Genomic DNA, 18,399 nt, shown 5'->3' with positions numbered 1-18,399 from the left:
AGGGTAGGCTCATTCCTCAGCCCAAACCAGTTTCCTTTCCTGACTTCTCTGATTCTGACCTCTGCCATCCTGAGTCATCCAACCGCAAAGCTCAGCTACACCCACGCCTCTTCCTCTTCTTATACCAGCGCGTAGTCCACACTCACACAGCACTGGAGACAGAGCCGGGACTCGAGCCTAGAACCAGGTGTTCCTGGAGCAGTGATTTCTCCCTCCACTCTGCTGCTGCTTTGTGAAGGCCCCACCCCCAGCTTCCCTGTCCCCCTTTTCTTTTTTTTTTGTTTGTTTGTTTTTTAAGATTGGCACCTGAGCTAACAACTTTTCCCAATCTTTTCTTTTTTCCTGCTTTTTCTCCCCAAATCCCCCCAGCACATGGTTGTATATTTTAGTTGTGGGTCCTTCTAGTTGTGGCATGTGGGACGCCACCTCGGCATGGCTTAATGAGCAGTGCCATGTCCATCCCCAGGATCCAAATCAGTGAAATCCCTGGGCCGCCGAAGAAGAGTACATGAACTTAACCACTCGGCCATGAGGCCGGCCCCCTGTGCCCCTTTTCTCTTTCCCTTCCTTCTGTGCTCACTCTCACCCCTCCCACTCCCAAGCCCTGCCAGTGACGGTCACAACCCAGGCTCCATTGCCCTCGGTTTTCACCCTAACTTCACCCGCTTGCTGTGTGAGATGAAACAAGTTGCTTCATCCCTCTGTGTCTCAGTTTCCTCTCTGAGCCTTCATACTACTCAGTTCTCACTCTGCACACCACCTCCCACTCCACAGTACAGAATTTGCAAGTCTCTGAACTCCAAACTAAAAATCCGTTTGCACAGAAGTCTGAGTTTGTGATATAAACTCTTCTGAAGGAGGAGAGGGTTAGACCATTCACATCTCTCTCCCCACAAAGGTCCCCTCTTCTGCCCCCACCAGCATTCTTCTTTCTTGCCCTTCCTCCACTCAGTACCCAGTCTCACTGGCTCTTCCCTTGTTGATGACATGGAGCAATTCTGCTCTACCCCCAACTTGCATGCCCCAAGTGTCAGTGCCTGGCAATAAAGAGGACCCACCTCCTTAGAATGCCACTTTGTAACTATTTGTCGTTACTTGAAATGGGGAAGTTAGCCCCCCAAGTGGCTTATCAAAATCATTCTACCTAACAGAGGACTTTTCCACCAAGAGGAAGTTCCAGACCAGCCACTGAGAGAATAAAATTGTATCTCTATCTTTATGATTTTAAAAGTTGCATGACCAAAACCTTTCTCACAGGATTGTTGTAAGAGTTCAAAATGTATAAGCCTGAAATAAAATGGATGTTTAGTAAATGGTAATTTCTTTCCTGTCATTCCCCCCAGAAAACCCACCCTCATTCCCTTTCCAAGATTTTCCATACTCCCCAGTCTGTGAGTCACCAAGCCAGGAGTCACCCAATGCCCCCACGTCCACAGCGGTGCTAGGGGGCTGGGAATTCCCACCTCAGTCCATGCTGGCGTGCAGAAAGCAGGAGCCTCCCAGGACTGCGTGGCCTCTGGCTGAAACATCGGGAAAACACAGCACAGGTGAGGCCCTGTCGAGCTTCTGGAGAGGACTGAGTGAGGCACAGGTGTGATGGGGGCCAGGTTGGCAGGCTGAGCACAGAGAGTTTCACAAACATCTGAAACCTCGCTCCAGAAATCCCACCTCTGGAGTCTCTCCAGCTGGCTAAGGCACCGTGTCCACAAGGCCCCTGGAAACAAAAATGCAGGTGCATTATCCGGTACAGAAAACACATCACCTGGTTTAGTGGACAGGGCACTGGTCTGGGTCAGAAGAGAAGGATTTGATTTCCACTGAGCTTCTCACCCTCCAAGTGACCTAGAACGAGTCACGTGGCCAGACGGGTTTGCTGGACACTCTCTCTGTGTGGGGTTCTGTGCCCAGTGCTTCACCTGCATAGTGCACTGAAATTTCACAACCACCCCATGAGATGGATGTTGTTATTATCCCACCTTGGAGATGAGAAGACTGAGGATCAAAAAGGCAAAATTTCAGTGAGTAGTGGCAGAGATGGAATTCAACCTTCGCTTTCTCTAACGCCGTAATCCCTGCCTTTAACCCCTACAGCCCACTCCCTCTGCCATATAGGCAACAAGGACAGTCACAGGGACGCAGGCTCCTGGTGTCCTGGTCTTACCCTCTGCTAAGGCACCTCTCTAGCATTGATCCCAATGCTTAGAGATGCCTCCTTTGAAATCTGAGCAATATTAAGTTAAAAGGATATTTTCTGCACCCAGATAGGAGTAAACTGGTAGAATCCATGGTCCTAAAATGCAGTCCAGACTCAAAATGAATCAATTGGCTTAATTAGTCACACTGCCTCCCATTCAGAAAAGAAAGGATGGAAGGAAGAATGATTAAGATGTAAGAGGCATCTTACAGAAATATACAAATGCAATAACCTTAAAATTGAAAACGTAAATGTGAAAGTCATGGGGACTAATTAGTTGCTGTAATTAAACATCTATTAATTCTGAGCATCCTAGCAACCAGGGCAAAAGGAGAAATATAATGGGTTACATGATACCTATTACTCAATAGAAAAGAAAAGACCGTTTTGAGAAAAATACATTTTTCCCTGATTCTAAGTTTTTGTTTTTTCCAGCTTTGAGGTATAATTGGCCAATAAAATTTTATTATGTTTAAAGAGTACAATATGATGATTTGATGTCCATGCACTTTATGAAATGATTACTACAATCAAGTTAATTCATGCATCCATCACCTCACATACGTGTGTGTGTGTGGTGAGAATGCTTAAGACTTACTCTCTCAGCAGATTTCAAACATACAACACAGTATTACTAACTATAATCACCATGCTGCACATTAGATCCTCAAAACTTACTCATCTTACAAATGAGAGTTTGTACCCTTTGACCAGCAAATCCCCACTTCCTCCACCCACCCCACCCCGGCCTCCGGGCCTGATGACCGAAGTTCCTCTTTCTGCTTCTGTGTTTAAATGACGTTTAGGGATTTTTTTTTTTTTTAGATTCCACATGTAAGTGATACTATACAGGATTTGTCTTTCTCTGTCCAGCTTATTTCTCTTTGCATAATGCCCTCCAGTTTCAACCATGTTATGACAAATGGCAGGATTTCCTTCCTTTTTTATGGCTGAAATATATTCCATCCTAAATATGCACCACATCTTCTTTATCCACTCATCCGTTGATGGACGCTTAGGTTGTTTCCATGTCTTGGCTATTGTGAATAATGCTGCAATGAACATGGGGGTGCAGATAGCTCTGCAAGACACTGGTTTCATTTCCTTCCAGTATATACCCAGAAGTGAGTTTGCTGGATCATATGGTAGTTTTATTTTTAATTTTTTGAGGAACCTCCATACTGTTTTCCATAGTGGCTGCACCAATTTACATTTCCACCAACAGTGCACAAGGGTTCCCTTTCCTCCACATCCCTACCAGCATCTGTTATCTCTCCTCTTTTGGATAATAGCCTTCCAGACAGGTGTGAGGTAACAGCTCCTTGTGATTTTGATTTGCATTTCCCTAATGATTAGTGATATGGAGCACCTTTTTATGCATCTGCTGGACATTTGTATATCTTCTTTACCAAACTGTCTATTCAGGTCCTTTGCCTATTTTTTAACTGGATTATTTGGTTTTTTTGCTATTGAGTTGTATTAAGTTCCTTGCATATTTTAGACATTGACCCCTAAGCAGACATATGGTTTACAAATATTTTCTCCCATTCCGTAGGTTGTCTTTCTATTTTGTTGATCGTTTCCTTTGCTGTGCAGAAGCTTTTTAGTTTGATGTAGTCCCACTTGTTTATTTTTGCTTTTGGTATTTGTGCTTTTGGTGTCATATCCAAAAACTCATTGTAAAAACCAATGATAAGGAGATTTTCCCTATGTTTTCTTCTAGGAGTTTTATGATTTCAGATCTTACATTTAAGTCTTTGATCCATTTTGAGTTAATGTTTGTGAGTGGTGTAAGATAGTTGTCTGGTTTCATTCTTTTGCGTGTGGATATCTAGTTTTGCTGATACCATTTATTAAAGAAATCATCCCTTCCCCATTCAGTATTCTCAGCTACCTTGTCGAATACCAAGTCAAATAGTTGACCATGTACGTGTGGGTTTATTTCTGGACTCTCAATTCTGTTCCATTGGTCTGTGTGTCTGTTTTTATGGCAATACCATACTGTTTTGATTACTATAGCTTTGTAATAACATTTGAAATCAGGAAGGGTGGGACTGCCAGCTTTGTTCTTTTTTTCTCAAGATTACTTTGCCCTTTGGGGGTCTTTTGTGTTTCCATAAGAATTTTAGGATTGTTTTTTCTATTTCTCTGAAAAATGTCATTGGAACTTTGATAGAGAGTGCATTGAATCTATAAATCACTTTGGGTCGTTTGACATCTTAACCATGTAATTCTTCCAATCCAAGAACATGAATATCTTTCCATTTGTTTGTGTCTTCTTCAATTTCTCTCATCAGTATTTTATAGTTTTCTGTGTACAGGTCTCTCAACCCCTTGGTTAAATTTATTCCTAAGTATTTTATTGTTTTTAAAGCTATTGTGAATGGGATTGTAGGATTGTTTTCTTTCTTTCTTTTTCAGATGGTTCATTATTGATGTAAAGAAATGAAACTGAATTTAATACATTGATTTTGTACCCTGCAGCTTTACTAAATTTATTAATTAGTTTTAACAGGTTTCTTTGGTAGAATCTCTAGGGTTTTCCAAATATAAGATTATGTCATCTACAAAGAGAGACAATTTTTCTTTTTCCCTTCTGATTTGGATGTCTTTTATTTCTTTTTATTGCCTATTGCTCTGGCTGGGACTTCCAGTACCACGCTGAATAGGAGTGGTGAGAGTGGGCACCCTTGTTTTGTTCCCCATCTTAGAGGAAAAGGTTTCAACCTTTCACAACTGAGTATGATGTTAGCTGTGTGTTTGTCAAACATGACCTTTATTATGTTGAGTACGTTCCTTCTGTTCCCAATTTGTTAATAGTTTTTATCATGAAAGGTTGTTGTAGTTTGTCAAATGTATCTATTGAAATGATTTATGATTTTTATATTTCAATCTACTAATGCAATGTATCACATTTATGGATTTCTGTATGTCGAACCCTCCCTGCATCCCGGAGATGAATCCCACTTGATCATTGTGTACGATCCTTTTTTTTTTTTTTTTTTTTAAGATTTTATTTTTTCCTTTTTCTCCCCAAAGCCCCCCGGTACATAGTTGTGTATTCTTCGTTGTGGGTTCTCCTAGTTGTGGCATGTGGGACGCTGCCTCAGCGTGGTCTGATGAGCAGTGCCATGTCCGCGCCCAGGATTCGAACCAACGAAACACTGGGCTGCCTGCAGCGGAGCGCGCGAACTTAACCACTCGGCCACGGGGCCAGCCCCTGTGTACGATCCTTTTAACGTGCTGTTAAATTTAGTTTGTTCGTGTTTTGTTGAGAATTTTTACATCTATGTTCATCAGGGATATTGGCCTGTAATTTTCTTTTCTTGTAGCGTCCTTGTCTGGCTTTGGTATCAAGTTAAAGCTGGCCTCAGAAGATGACTTTGGAAGTGCCCCCTCCTCTTCTATTTCTTGGAAGAGTTGGAGAAGGGATTGTCATTAATTCCTCTTTCAACATTTCATAGAATTCACCAGTGAAGCCATTTGGTCCTGTGCTTTCCTTTTTGAGAGATTTTTAATTATTGATTCATTCTCCTTAATAGTTATAGGTCTACTCAATTTTGCTATTTCTTCATGATTCAGTCTTAGCAGGTTGTATGTTTCTAGGAGTTTATCCATTTCTTCTAGGTTATCCAATTTGCTTTTTTTTTTTAGTAGAATCTTTTTTATTCAGAAAAAAACCGCAAAAAACAAAAAAGTTTTCCAACCACACACAGGAGGGGTATGGGTAGGGGGAGGTGTCTGTCCATCCAGCCCCGGCCCCCAGCCCACGTGGTTTTGGCAGCAATAAGGGATGTGGAGTAATGGCCCCAAAAATAAAAATGGTGTATGTGTGTGTATGGGAAGGGAAGGAAAGGGGTGCAAAAGCAGTGGGGAGTGGTGGAGGGAAGGGACAGACGAGGTCAGTACTGGGAATGCCGCAGGTGGGAGGCCATTTCATAACATTTCTTGTTGATCATACCACCATGGACACCTTCTTTGCCCATCAGCAGGACTAGCATCTTGGCAGTCATGGTGACAGTGATGTTGAAGGTGGGGGCTCCGCCGGTGCTCTTGGTGCGAAGATCCATGGTAAATTCCCCATCCTGCAGCAGTGAGTCCCGGATCACAGGACATTTCTGGCCCCCAAGTGTCAGCCCATTCACGAAAAATCTTGACCGGCCTTTGCCAACCAGGACACCAACCTCAGCTGGCGTGATGTTGACGAAGGTTTTCCCGGGGACGGCGGCCCAGACGGAGGGCGAGTCCTTATAGCCCACGATGGCCGCGTCCTGACAGGTCCCGTCCGCCATGAGGTTGTCGATGTAGGCGTTCCACCCGGCCATGGCGCTGCTGCTGGGGCTGCTCTCGGCGCTGCTGCTGGGGCCGCGGGCTGGGCTCGGGCTGCCTCGGGCTGGCGGGCGGGGGGAGGCGGAGAGCTTGGGGCACGCGCTGCTGTCCGGTAGGTTATCTAATTTGTTGGCCTATAATTGTTCGTATTAGTCTCTTATGATCCTTTGTATTTCTGCAGTTTCAATCGTACTGTCTGCTTTTCCTGTTTTTATTTGAGCCTTCTCTTTTTCTTAGTGAATCTAGCTAAACTTTTGTCAATTTTGTTTATCTTGTCAAAAAACCAAGTGTTCATTTCATTGGCCTTTTCTATTGTTTTCTTAGTCTCTGTTTCATCTATTTCTGCTCCCATCTTTATTTCCTTCCTCTGCTAACTTTGGACTTAGTTTGTTCCTCTTTTTCTAGTTCTTTGAGGTGTAAAGTTAGGCTGTTTATGTGAGATCTCTCTTTTTTCTTAACATAGACATATCTCACTATAAACTTCCCTCTTAGAACTGCTTTTGACGTATTCCTTATGCTTTAGCACGTTGTGTTTCCATTTTCATTTGTCTCGAGATATTTTTTGGTTTCTCTTTTGATTTCTTCTTTGACCCATTGATAGTTTAGGAGTGTGTTGTTTAATGTCCACGTATTTGTGAATTTTCCTGCTTTCCTCCTATTATTGATTTCTAGTTTCATACCATTGTGGTTGGAAAAGGTACTTGATATATTTCAATCTTCTTAAGTTTGTTAAGACTTGTTTTGTGACCCAACATATGATCTATACTGGAGAATGTTTTGTGTGAACTTGAGAAGAATGTGTGTTCTCCTTCTGTTGGATGGAATGTTCTGTATATGTCTGTTAGGTCCATTTGGTCTAACGTGTAGTTCAAGTCCAATATTTCCTTGTTGATTTTCTGTCTGGATGATCTATCCGTCATTGAAGGTGGGGTTTTGAAATCCGCTACTATTATTGTGTTGCTGTCTATTTCCACTTTCAGATCTATTAATATTTGCTTAATATATTTAGGTGCTCCAATGTTGGGTGTATATATATTTACAATTATTATATCCTCTTGATGAATTGACCCCTTCATCATTGTATAAAGACCTTCTTTATCTCTTGGTATAGCTTTTTACCTAAAATCTATTTTCTCTGATGTAATTATAGCTACTCCTCCTCTCTTTTGGTTTCCACTTGCACGGAATATCTTTTTCCATCTCTTCACTTTAGCCTTTGTGTGTCTTTAAAGCTGAAGCGAGTCTTTTGTAGGCAGCATATAGTCTGGTCTTGTTTGTTTGTTTGTTTTATCCATTCAGCCACTCTATGTCTTGTGATTGGAGAATTTAATCCGTTTACATTTAAAGTAATTATTGATAGGTAAAGAATGACTACTGCCATCTTGTTAATTGTTTTTCTGGATGTTTTATAGTTCCTTTATTCCTTTTTTCCCTTCTTTCTGTCTTCTTTTGTGATTTGATGATTTTCCATAGTGGTATGCTTTGATTCCTTTCTTTTCGTCTTTTGTGTATCTGCTGTAGGTTTTTGCTCTGTGGCTACCATGAGGCTTACATAAAACGTCTTATAGTTACAACAGTCCATTTTAAGCTATTAATAACTTAGTTTCACTCACATATAAAACCTATACCCTTTGACTTTTCCCTTCACATTTTATGTATTTGATGTCACAATTTACATCTTTTTATATTGTCTATCTATTAAGAAATTACTGTAACTATAGTTATTTTTAATACTTTTGTCTTTTAACCTTTGTAATAGAGTTAAGTGATTTACACACTATCATTACAGTATCAGAGTATTCTAAATTTGACTATATATTTACCTTTACCAGTGAGTTTTATACTTTCACATGCTTTCATCTTACTAATTAGCATCCTTTCATTTCAACTCGAAGAACTCCTTTTAGCATTTCTTCTAAGTCAGGTCCAGTGGTGATGAATTCCCTCAGCTTTTATTTATCTGGGAAATTCTTTATCTCTCCTTCATTTCTGAAGCTTTGCCTGGTAAAGTATTCTTGGTTGACAGTTTTTTATTTCAGTACTTTGAATAAATCATCCCACTCTCTCCTGGCCTGTGAAGTTTCTGCTGAGAAATCTGCTCATAGCCTTACAGGGGTGCCCTTGTATGTGGTTAGTCATTTTTCTCATTCTGCTTTCAAAATTCTCTTTGTCTTTGATGTTTTTTGCAGTTTTATCATCATGTGTATAAGTGAAGTCCTCTTCAAGTTGAATCTGTCTATGGACCTATAAGCTTCATGTACCTGGATGTCCATTTCTCTCCCCAGATTTGGGAAGTTTTTAGCCATTATTTCCTTAAATAAGCTTTCTTCCCCTTTCTGTCTCTCTTCTCTTTCTGGGACTCCCATAATGTGAATATTATTTTGTTTGATGGTGTGCCATAATTCATGTAGGCTTTCTTTGCTCTTTTTTATTTTTCTTTCTTTTTTCTCCTCTGACTGGATAATTTCAAGTGACCTGTCTTTGAGGTCACAGATTCTTTCTTCTACTTGATCAAGTCTGCTGTTGATGCCCTCTGTTGCAATTTTCATCTCATTCATTGTATACTTCAGTTCCAGAATTTCTTCTTGGTTCTTTTTTGTGATTTCTCACTTTCAACTTCTCATTCTGAACTCCTCATTTTGTTCATGTATTGTTTTCCATATTTCATTGAGCAGTCTATCTGTGTTTTCTTGTAGCTGAGCTTCCTTAAAGCAATTATTTTTTAATTCTTTGTTCAGCAATTTGTAAGTCTCCATTTCTTTGGGGTTGGTTACTGGAAAATTATTGTGTTCCTTTGGTGGTGTCCTGCCCTTGATTTTTTGTGTTTCTTATAGCCTCCTTGTGTGATGTCTGTGCATTTGATGGAATATTCCCCTCTTCTAGACTTTATGGACTGGTTTTGGTGGGGAAAGACCTTTACCTAAGTGTAGATGCAAGGGTGCCAGCTGGGTGAGGTGTGGCAGTTCTGGTTCCAGGGAAAGTTCTTGTGTAGTCCTGGTGTAGCCCCATCAGCTGAAGTCAGTGTTGGCAAAGATTGCAGGGGTCCTCAGTGCCCAAGAGTGCTGGAGACCTCTTGATCTTCCTTTCTTCCACAGGGGATATCACAGCTGAAGGGATTCCTCTTGGTGCTAGGTCCAGCTTGCAGGCACCCTTACAGTGGTAATGGCACTGGTGTCTGATGCACAGATGCACACAGAATGGCTGCAGAGCCAGGGTCTGAACCATAGGCACACACGGAACATCCAGGACTCTGGGGTCTAATTGTTGTTTTTTGTGAGGGGACAAAGACTAGTATCTTCTACTCCACCATCTTACTGATGCCACTCTCCTCTGATTCTAAATTCTAAGGGAATTCTTCAAGTGAAAAACTTGAACCAAATAATATCCCAAAAACAGTGCAAGTGCAAAAACTATGTGGTGAGCATTTTGATATATGAAGAGCAAAAATAGGCAAATATTTTTGTGCAAAAGACAAGGTGGTAAATATTTCAGGCTTTGTGAGGCATGCAGTCTCTTTTGCAAACATTCAACTCTCCCTCAGAGCCTGAAAGCAACCACATAAAAATAGGCTATAATACACAAACAAATAACACATAATACATAACATAAGCAAATAGGCGTGGCTGTATTACAAATGAAACTGCATTTATGACACTAAATTTTGGATTTTATATAATTTTCACATCATGAAATATTATTCTTTTTTTTTATTTTTTCAAACCATTTAAAAATGTAATACGTCGTATAAGTGACACGACGTCCTTAAGTCACACGTCGTATAACAGATGGCCAGCTGGATTTGGCTAGAGTTTGCCAATCCGTAGTCCAAAGCATAATATTAAAATGCAATTTGTTATAGGTTTTGGTCGGGGGGGGTATTTTTTAAGTTTTACTAAATCAAGAGGATTTAGTTATGTGGCATGCTAACAGATTCATTAAACTAGGATGCTTTGGAGAATATGGCACGAAGAAGAGCTAAGCTCTTTCTTGGCACCTTGGGCAGACACAAGACCCTGAGTGGGGTAGGCCATAGCCACGACCCAGATGCTCCAAGAAGATTTTCACGTTGCCAGAAATGTTCTCACAAGAGACAATAAAAGTGGATCTATAGATTATGATTTCACGGGTTGGGGTGGCCATCTGACACTCTTGTCTCATCAATGCTAAAAGTGTGAATTGATCCCACATGCCCCACTCTCCCCCAGACTTTTCTCAGTACACCCACAAATATAGAACAGGTAACCTTGAACTCTGGGGGCCCAACAGGTTCCCCAAGATGAACTGGGCTTCAGGATCCCAGATGAGTCACTTGCATCCTCTCAAAAATTCACCTAAAGAGAGCAGCTGGCCCAGTGACTTAGTGGCTAAGTTCACGCACTCCACTTTGGCAGCCCAGAGTTCACAGGTTCGGATCCTGGGAGCAGACCTACACACTGCTCATCAAGCCATGCTGTGGCGGTGTCCCACATGTAAAATAGTGGAAGATTGGCACCGATGTTAGCTCAGGGCCAATCTTTCTCAAGCAAAAAAAAAAAAAAAATCCCCTAAGGAGAGAAGTGAGAGGCACTCAAAATATTCTGAAGGGAAGAAAGGAAGGAGTTGTAACAGTTATTCTATTTGGAATCTGACTAAGGTGTAAGCTTGAGGCCCCTCCCTGGGGGACAATCCCTGTCATGTGCTCAGCTCCTCACAGTTCACAAAGCACTTTCCTGTGTGTCTCAGGTGGGTTCCCCCAGAAGCAGACCCTGAGACAGGACTTGAGTGTAGGTGGTTTATCAGGTAAAAAGTGATTTTACCTGATAAAAAGTGATTCCCTGGAAGCACAAGCAGGAGGGAGACGCGAGGCAGGGAAGGTGGGAAACCAATGCAACCTGCATTGTGGAGCAGGTTACCTCTATGAGCAACCAAGGTTCGAAGTGCTGGGCATCTCTAGAAGACAGTGTAGAACACACTCTCTGGGGGGACAACGGACTGCCATCTGTCACTGGTTGAGGGTTCCTTCTGGAGCATTAACTCCCCAGTGTTTCTGGCCCGCCCCACTCATGGGCTGAGAGAGAGCCCTCTGACGGACAACCACAGGTGCTTGCAGAAGGACGTGCTTGGCATGTTCTTCAACGGTGGGTGCAGAGGGGGACACTGTCAGGAACCAATAGTATCTGCTACACCACCCATTGTCTCTTTTACTCCTCCATGCCCACCTAAAAGGAGAGGTCACAATGCCCAATTTACAGATGAGAATATTGAGGCTCAGTGGGGCTAACAGCTCAGGTCGTGGGCTTAACGAGAGCAGACAGCCATGTCTATTTTGTCCACTCTTTATCCCCAGCCTCTAGAGCAGTGTCTGGCACATAGTAAGCCCTTGACTAGTATTTGTAGAATGAAGGAAAGTGACACAGGGAATATGACTTGGTGAAGTCAAGACTTGAGCTGAGATCTTCTCCCCCAAAGCCCACGTTCCTTCCACTGACCTGGCAAGAGTGTACTGGTGTCGGCAGCCAGCACGGAGTGGGGCTCGAAGTGGGTGCGTAACACAGTTGTGGAATGAATGAATGAAGGAAGAAACGAACAAATCTGTTCTATACCTTTATGTTCCATCTTTCCCTCCCTTACTCAGGAATCAGAGAAAGATACCAGAAGCAATGGAGAGAGACGCCCTGCCCCACACAGTCAAGGCAAAATGAAGATTTGCACCAAAAATTCGTGCAGCTACTACTTCTACACACATCTGACCCCGGAAGCCATGAGTCCCTGGTCAGGAGATGCTGTCCTCACGGGGTGGTAGAGGAGGAAGGACATTTGATTGAGATTGGAGACTTATTTGGCCCGGGCCTGGGTACCCAGAGAGGGCCTCACACAGTCGTACTGCATGGGGTTACTGGAATCGGGAAGTCGACACTGGCCAGACAGGTGAGAGGAGCCTGGGAGGAAGGTCGGCTGTACAGGGACCGCTTCCAGCACGTCTTCTACTTCAACTGCACAGAGCTGGCCCAATCCAAGCCAGTGAGTCTTGCCAAGCTCGTGGGAGAAGACTGCGCTGCCCCAGCGCCTCCCATTCGGTCTCAGCAGGAAAAGATGCTCTTCATCCTCGATGGTTTAGATGAGCCAGAATTGGTCCTGGAGGAGCAGAGGCCTCTCTGTGAGGACTGGAGCCTACGGCAGCCAGTGCCCAGAGTACTGCACAGTTTGCTGAGGAAAGTCTTACTTCCCGAGGCATCCTTGCTGGTCACAGCTCGGACCCCAGCTCCACAGAAGTTCATTCTTTCTTTGGAGCACCCACATTGGGTGGAAGTCCTTGGATTCTCCGAGTCCTCCAGGAAGGAATATTTCTACAGATATTTCACAGAAGAAAGCCAAGCAGTTCAAGCCTTTAGCTTGGTTGAGTCAAACCCAGCCCTCTTGACCCTGTGTCTCGTGCCCTTCGTGTCCTGGATGGTCTGCACTTGCCTGAAGCAGCAGATGGAGCGGGGGGAAGAACTCTCACTGACATCCCAGACCACCACGGCCCTCTGTCTGCACTACCTTTCCCAGGCTCTCCCAGCTCAGCCCCTCAGGACTCAGCTGAGGTGCCTCTGCTCTCTGGCTGCTAAGGGAGTCGGGCAAGGAGAGACCCTGTTCAGTCTGAACGACCTCAGGAAGCACAGGTTAGATGGGGCCTGCATCTCCACTCTCCTAAAGATGGGTCTTCTTCAAAAGCACCCCACCTCTCAGAGATACAGCTTCATTCACCCGTTTTTCCAGGGGTTCTTTGCAGCAATGTCCTATGCACTGGGGGATAAGGAGAAATGTGATCATCTTAACAGCACCAGACGTATAAAAAAGTTGCTAGAAAAATGTGAGAGGCACGACCCGTTTGGGACACCAACCACACCTTTCCTATTCGGCCTTTTGAGTGAGCAGGGGATGAGAAAGATGGAGCACATCTTCAGCTGCAAGCTGTCTCAAGAGAGGAAGCGGGACCTACTGCAGAAGGTGGAGGCAGAGGTGTGGCGAGGGCATCCCTCCCTGCCACCATACTCGCTGCAGGTGCTCCGCTGTTTGTATGAGATTCAGGACGAAGACTTCCTGACGCAGGCAATGGCCCATTTCCAAAGAACAAGGATGTACGTCCGGACCAACTTGGAGCTCCTGGTGTTCACTTTCTGTGTTAAATTCTGCCACCATGTGGAGAGGCTTCAGCTGAATGAGAGTGGACCACACAGACAGGCGTGGAGGCCCTCCAGTGTGGTTCTGTGAGTACCCCCACCCACCCCTCTCTCCAGTTCCTCTGTCGGTTCCACCCTCCTGGGCACTGGGGGCTAAAAGAGCAAGGTCACCGGTGACTTCTACCTGGCAAATCTGACCCCATTCTCTATCTACCTAAGATGCTCCGCAGCAGCATCCAACTGTGTGGCGTGCCCGCCTACTTCAGGGCAGACCCGCTGTGGCCCTGCCTTGTACTGCTGCTTCTCCTCCTGCCTCTGTGATCACCGCCATCTTCCCTTCTGGGCGTGCTTCCACCCCTACGCTGTCCTGAATTCCCCTCCACACAGCCCACCTGCCTCTGTTTCTCTCTCTTGACATGTTTCTCTCTGAGCAACTGCTCCCTCAGCTGCTCAGACATGCCCTGGATGGTGGCAAATGAGCCTGGAGAGAGCCCATGGGGAAGTCAGAGGCTTCAGCTGCAAGTGAGGAGGGAGATTTTAAAGGCACTGAGTCAGCCAGGCAAGGCGGACAGAATAACAAGGAAGCTGCTATAAACAAAGAAAAAGGCCAGGAGGAAACGTTGCGGATTGGCCCAGGGCTGTGGAAGGGAGAGGGGGGCCAACCTGAGACAGTAAGGATGGGCAGCTTCCAGGTCTTTGGCTTATAATTAAGCATTGTGCATTTTGAATAATAAATTTTTAATTTTTTCTTTCAGTCCCTCTGATTAAAGATAGCAAATGTTGACCAAAACAAAAAGTTAAAAAATGTATTATTCAAATTTCCCAAAACTAAATAAATGTGAAAGAAATTCAAATAATTAAACTTTCAAATGATCGTTTTGGGGGTATCTTTGAAGCATTTGTACTTCCCCTCCACACAGCCCACCTGCCTCTGTTTCTCTCTCTTGACATGTTTCTCTCTGAGCAACTGCTCCCTCAGCTGCTCAGATATGCCCTGGATGGCTGTCGGCAATGATCGTTTTGGGGGTATCTTTGAAGCATTTGTACTTCTGGAGCTGTTAAAGCTTAAAAGTGCACAAAGGGGCCGGCCCCATGGTGTAGTGGTTAAGTTTGGTCACTCCACTTCGGCAGCCCAGGTTTGCAGGTTTGGATCCCAGGGACAGACCTACACTACTCGTCAGCCATGCTGTGTCAGAGACCCACATATAAAGTGGAGGAAGACCGGCACAGACGTTAGCTCAGGGCTAATCTTCCTCAGCAAAAAAAAAAAAAAGCACTAAGACTTTTGGGATACTCTGTAATATCTTTTGATCCTCACAAAACCCTCTGCAGTAGGAACTCTTGCCTCTTTTTGCATGCGAGGAGACTGAATGAGGCAGAGAGAAGTGGGATTCATATGCAGGCAGCTGGTTCCAGGGCCTCTGCTGCTCACCTCTGCACAGCCCCACAGACTTAGGGCAAAGATGAATCAAGCTGGGGACATATTGGGATGTATTAGGTCAAGGTGCTATGGAGGTGTTGAAGTGGAGATATCTGTCAAGAAAGTAGAGATGCCAATCTGGACCTTGAAATAGAGTTTGAGTCATTGAAGCCCAGGAAGTAGACGAGACTGCGAAAGTAGTGTGTGAAAATGGAGAATTAAATGGGTGGCAATTACATGAGGCGACCTACTCAAACACTCCCAGGAGAAGCCTGTCATCCTCCCCCGTCCAGCTACAGATGGTCTCTCCTGGGACATTCCCTTTGGCCGTCTTTCTCCTGGGGACTCTCTCTGTGGTCTTGCTATCCTTGGAAGGGGATAGGGTAGGGTCCCACGTGAGTCAACCTGGACAACAGTATCTATGGTCATGTACCACGTTGCCATCACACAGTCATCCTCAAACCACCAATCCCAGGCTTGATTCCCTCCTCCCATCTCCTCCTTTCCTTTCTGGCACTGGGACTCAGAATGTCTGTGCCAAAGGAAGACAGGTGTGTCTGCATTGAAAGGAGGAAGGCTGTCCGGATCCCAGAGCTCCTCCTCTGTGCCAGGCCCAATGCTGGGCACTGCAGATTAAATAGATGGGAAACATCGGCCGCTGCCCTCAAGGAACTCCCAGACTGAGGCAGAAACACACACACAAATTGAACACTTCGGTACAGAATGGCAAGGGCTGTAGAATGAGGAGCCACACAGAGGAGGGGCACCTAGCCCAGGGCGGCAGGGGCAGTAGGGGAGACTGGTCAGTCCTGGGGACAGCACTGTCTGTTGTGCCTGGCTCTCAGAGAGCACAGCCCCACTGTGTTGTGCAGGGCTGTGCACCTCAGACGCCACACACACAAGTCACATCTCTCCTGTCCCTCTCTCCCTCCCTCAGGTTGAGCCGGGCCCCAGTCACAGATGCCTGCTGGAAGGTTCTCTTCTCCGTTCTCCAGGTCACTGGGAGCCTGAAGGAGCTGGACCTGAGTGGGAACTTCCTAAGCCTCTCTGCAGTACAGAGTCTTTGTGAGGCCCTGAGACACCCTCGCTGCCACCTACAGACCCTGCGGTGAGTCTGGCCTGTGTTCTGTTCTGAAACCGGGATGGACCTAAGTCTGGGATGGGAGATCGGTCTTTATATTCAGCAAATACTCATTGCGCGCTTCTCTGGCCATGCACTGTGCCAGGTGCCAGGGCTACTACAGGAAACAGTCACAAACAGGATTTTTTTCTATCACAGAGTTTGCAAGAGACTGACCTGAATCAAGGAACCACACAAACAAATGTGTAATTACAGGCCCAGATAAGGGCTCCAGTGGAAAACTTCCTTAAGGAAGGATGTGAAGCTTGAAAAAGATCTGAAGAATACAGAGGATTTACCCAAGTGAAGCAGGAGGGAAAAAAGTTTCAGGCAGAGGGAACAGCATGTACAGAGGCCCTGTGGCAGGAGGGAAGATGGGCAGTCAAGGAATTGAAAGAAGGCCATGTGTCTGGGGGGTAGAGAGAGCAAAGTGGTGAGATGAGGCTACAGAAATCAATAGGAGCCAGACTATGCAAGGCCTCCAGGGCCCTGTTGGAATTTGGGCGTTTTTTTCCTAATGCAATGGGATTTTAAGCAGAAGGTTAACAAGATGGGCACATTTTCAAAGTAGAAACAGATGGCAATGTGAAAAATGGATTGCAGGAGAGCAGAAGTTCAGGTTAGAAAACCAGTTCGTGTGAAAATTTCAGTAGTTCCTGTAAAGATGGTGAGAGCTTGGACTAAGGAAAATTACAATAGTTTCTGTAAGAGATAGTGATAACTTAAGACTGTAGTGTTGGCCGTGGAGATGGAAAGAAGTGAGTGGGTTCAAGAGATCTATAAAGGTAAAGTCAGCCAGACTCAGTAATGGACTGGATTTATGGAGAAAGGGAGATGGAGATATCAAGGATGACCTGAGGTTTATGGCTGGAAGAACTCATGGGATTGTGGCACCTTCACTAAGTTGGAAAATCCTGGGAGAGGAGTGATTGAAGGATAGGATGTCATGAGTATGATTTTGGCCGTGTTTCTTTTAAGTTCCTTTGAGGTATCCAAGTGGAGATGTCAAGCAGGTATCAAAAAAATCTCTATGCAAAAATAAGATTGCCCCATAAAACAAACCTCAACAAATTTAAAAAGATTGAAATCATGCAAATCATGTTCCCTGACTGTAATGGAATGAAATTAGAAATCAATAGCAAAGGAAAATTTGGAGAATTCACAAATACACAGAAATCAAACAACATACTCCTAAATAACCAATGGATCAAAGAAGAAATCACAAGGGAAATTAGAAAATACTTTGAGATGAATGAAAATGAAAACACAACATACCAAAAGTTATTCGATGCAGCTAAAGCAGTGCTTAGAGGAAAATTTATAGCTATCAATGCCTATGTCAAAAAAAAAAAAAAGAAGAAAGGATACCACTACACATCTAGTTGAATGGTGAGAATCCAGAACACTGTCAACACCAAATGCTGGCAAGAATATGGAGCAAGAGGAACTCTCATACATTACCGGTGGGAACACAAAATGGTACAGCCACTTTAAATGATAATTTCACAGTTTCTTACAAAATTAAACATACTCTCACCATATGATGCAACAATCATTCTCCTTGGTATTTACCCAAATAACTTAAAAACTTGTGTCCACACAAAAACTTACACACAGATGTTTATAGCAGCTTTATTCACAGTTGCCAAAACTTGGAAGCAACCAAGACGTCCTTCAGTAGGTGAGTGGATAAATAAATTGTGCAACGTCCATACAATGCATATTATTCAGCACAAAAAAAATGAGCCGTCAAGCTATGAAAAGACATGGAGGAAACTTAAATGTGTATTATTAGGTGAAAGAAGATAATCTGAAAAGATTACATACTGTATGATTCCAACTATGTGACATTCTGGAAAAGACAAAACTATCGAGACAGTAAAAAGATCAGTGATTGCCAGGAGTTAGTAGGGAGGGAAGGATGAATAGGCAGAGCATGAAGAATTTTTAGGACAGTGCCACTATTCTGTACGACATTGTAAGGGTGGATACGTGCCATTATATGTTTGTCCAAAACCGTAGAATGTACAACACTAAAAGTGAACCATAATGTAAACTATGAACTTTGGGTGATTATGATGTGTCAATGTAGGTTCACTGATTGCAGCAAATGCACCACCGTGGTGCCAGATGATAATGGGGGAGGCTATGCATGTGGAATCAAGGGGTATATAGGAACTCTCCATGCTTTATG

The 18,399-nt window shown here is 44.1% G+C and overlaps 2 protein-coding genes across 2 annotated transcripts in view; one reads left to right on the top strand and one right to left on the bottom strand.

Moving 5' to 3' along the window:
- The window catches only part of NLRP1 (NLR family pyrin domain containing 1), a 54,445-nt gene that overhangs the window by 2,236 nt on the left and 33,810 nt on the right, over positions 1–18,399 (top strand). The window contains exons 4-6 of the mRNA XM_046677656.1: positions 1,344–1,547; positions 12,138–13,752; positions 16,023–16,193. Of these exons, the coding sequence (XP_046533612.1) occupies positions 1,344–1,547; positions 12,138–13,752; positions 16,023–16,193 (1,990 nt within the window). The remainder of the gene's footprint in view (positions 1–1,343; positions 1,548–12,137; positions 13,753–16,022; positions 16,194–18,399) is intronic.
- On the bottom strand, positions 5,843–6,630 carry LOC124247871 (profilin-1-like). The gene has a single exon (XM_046677655.1). The coding sequence runs from the start codon at positions 6,517–6,519 to the stop codon at positions 6,097–6,099; it is 423 nt and encodes a 140-aa protein (XP_046533611.1). The 5' UTR covers positions 6,520–6,630; the 3' UTR covers positions 5,843–6,096.

The sequence above is a fragment of the Equus quagga genome, chromosome 11, assembly GCF_021613505.1.
Source record: "Equus quagga isolate Etosha38 chromosome 11, UCLA_HA_Equagga_1.0, whole genome shotgun sequence".
NCBI classification, from domain to species: Eukaryota; Metazoa; Chordata; class Mammalia; order Perissodactyla; family Equidae; genus Equus; species Equus quagga.
Note: the sequence above shows the minus strand (reverse complement) of the source record. Positions and strands in the feature narration are given on the sequence as shown.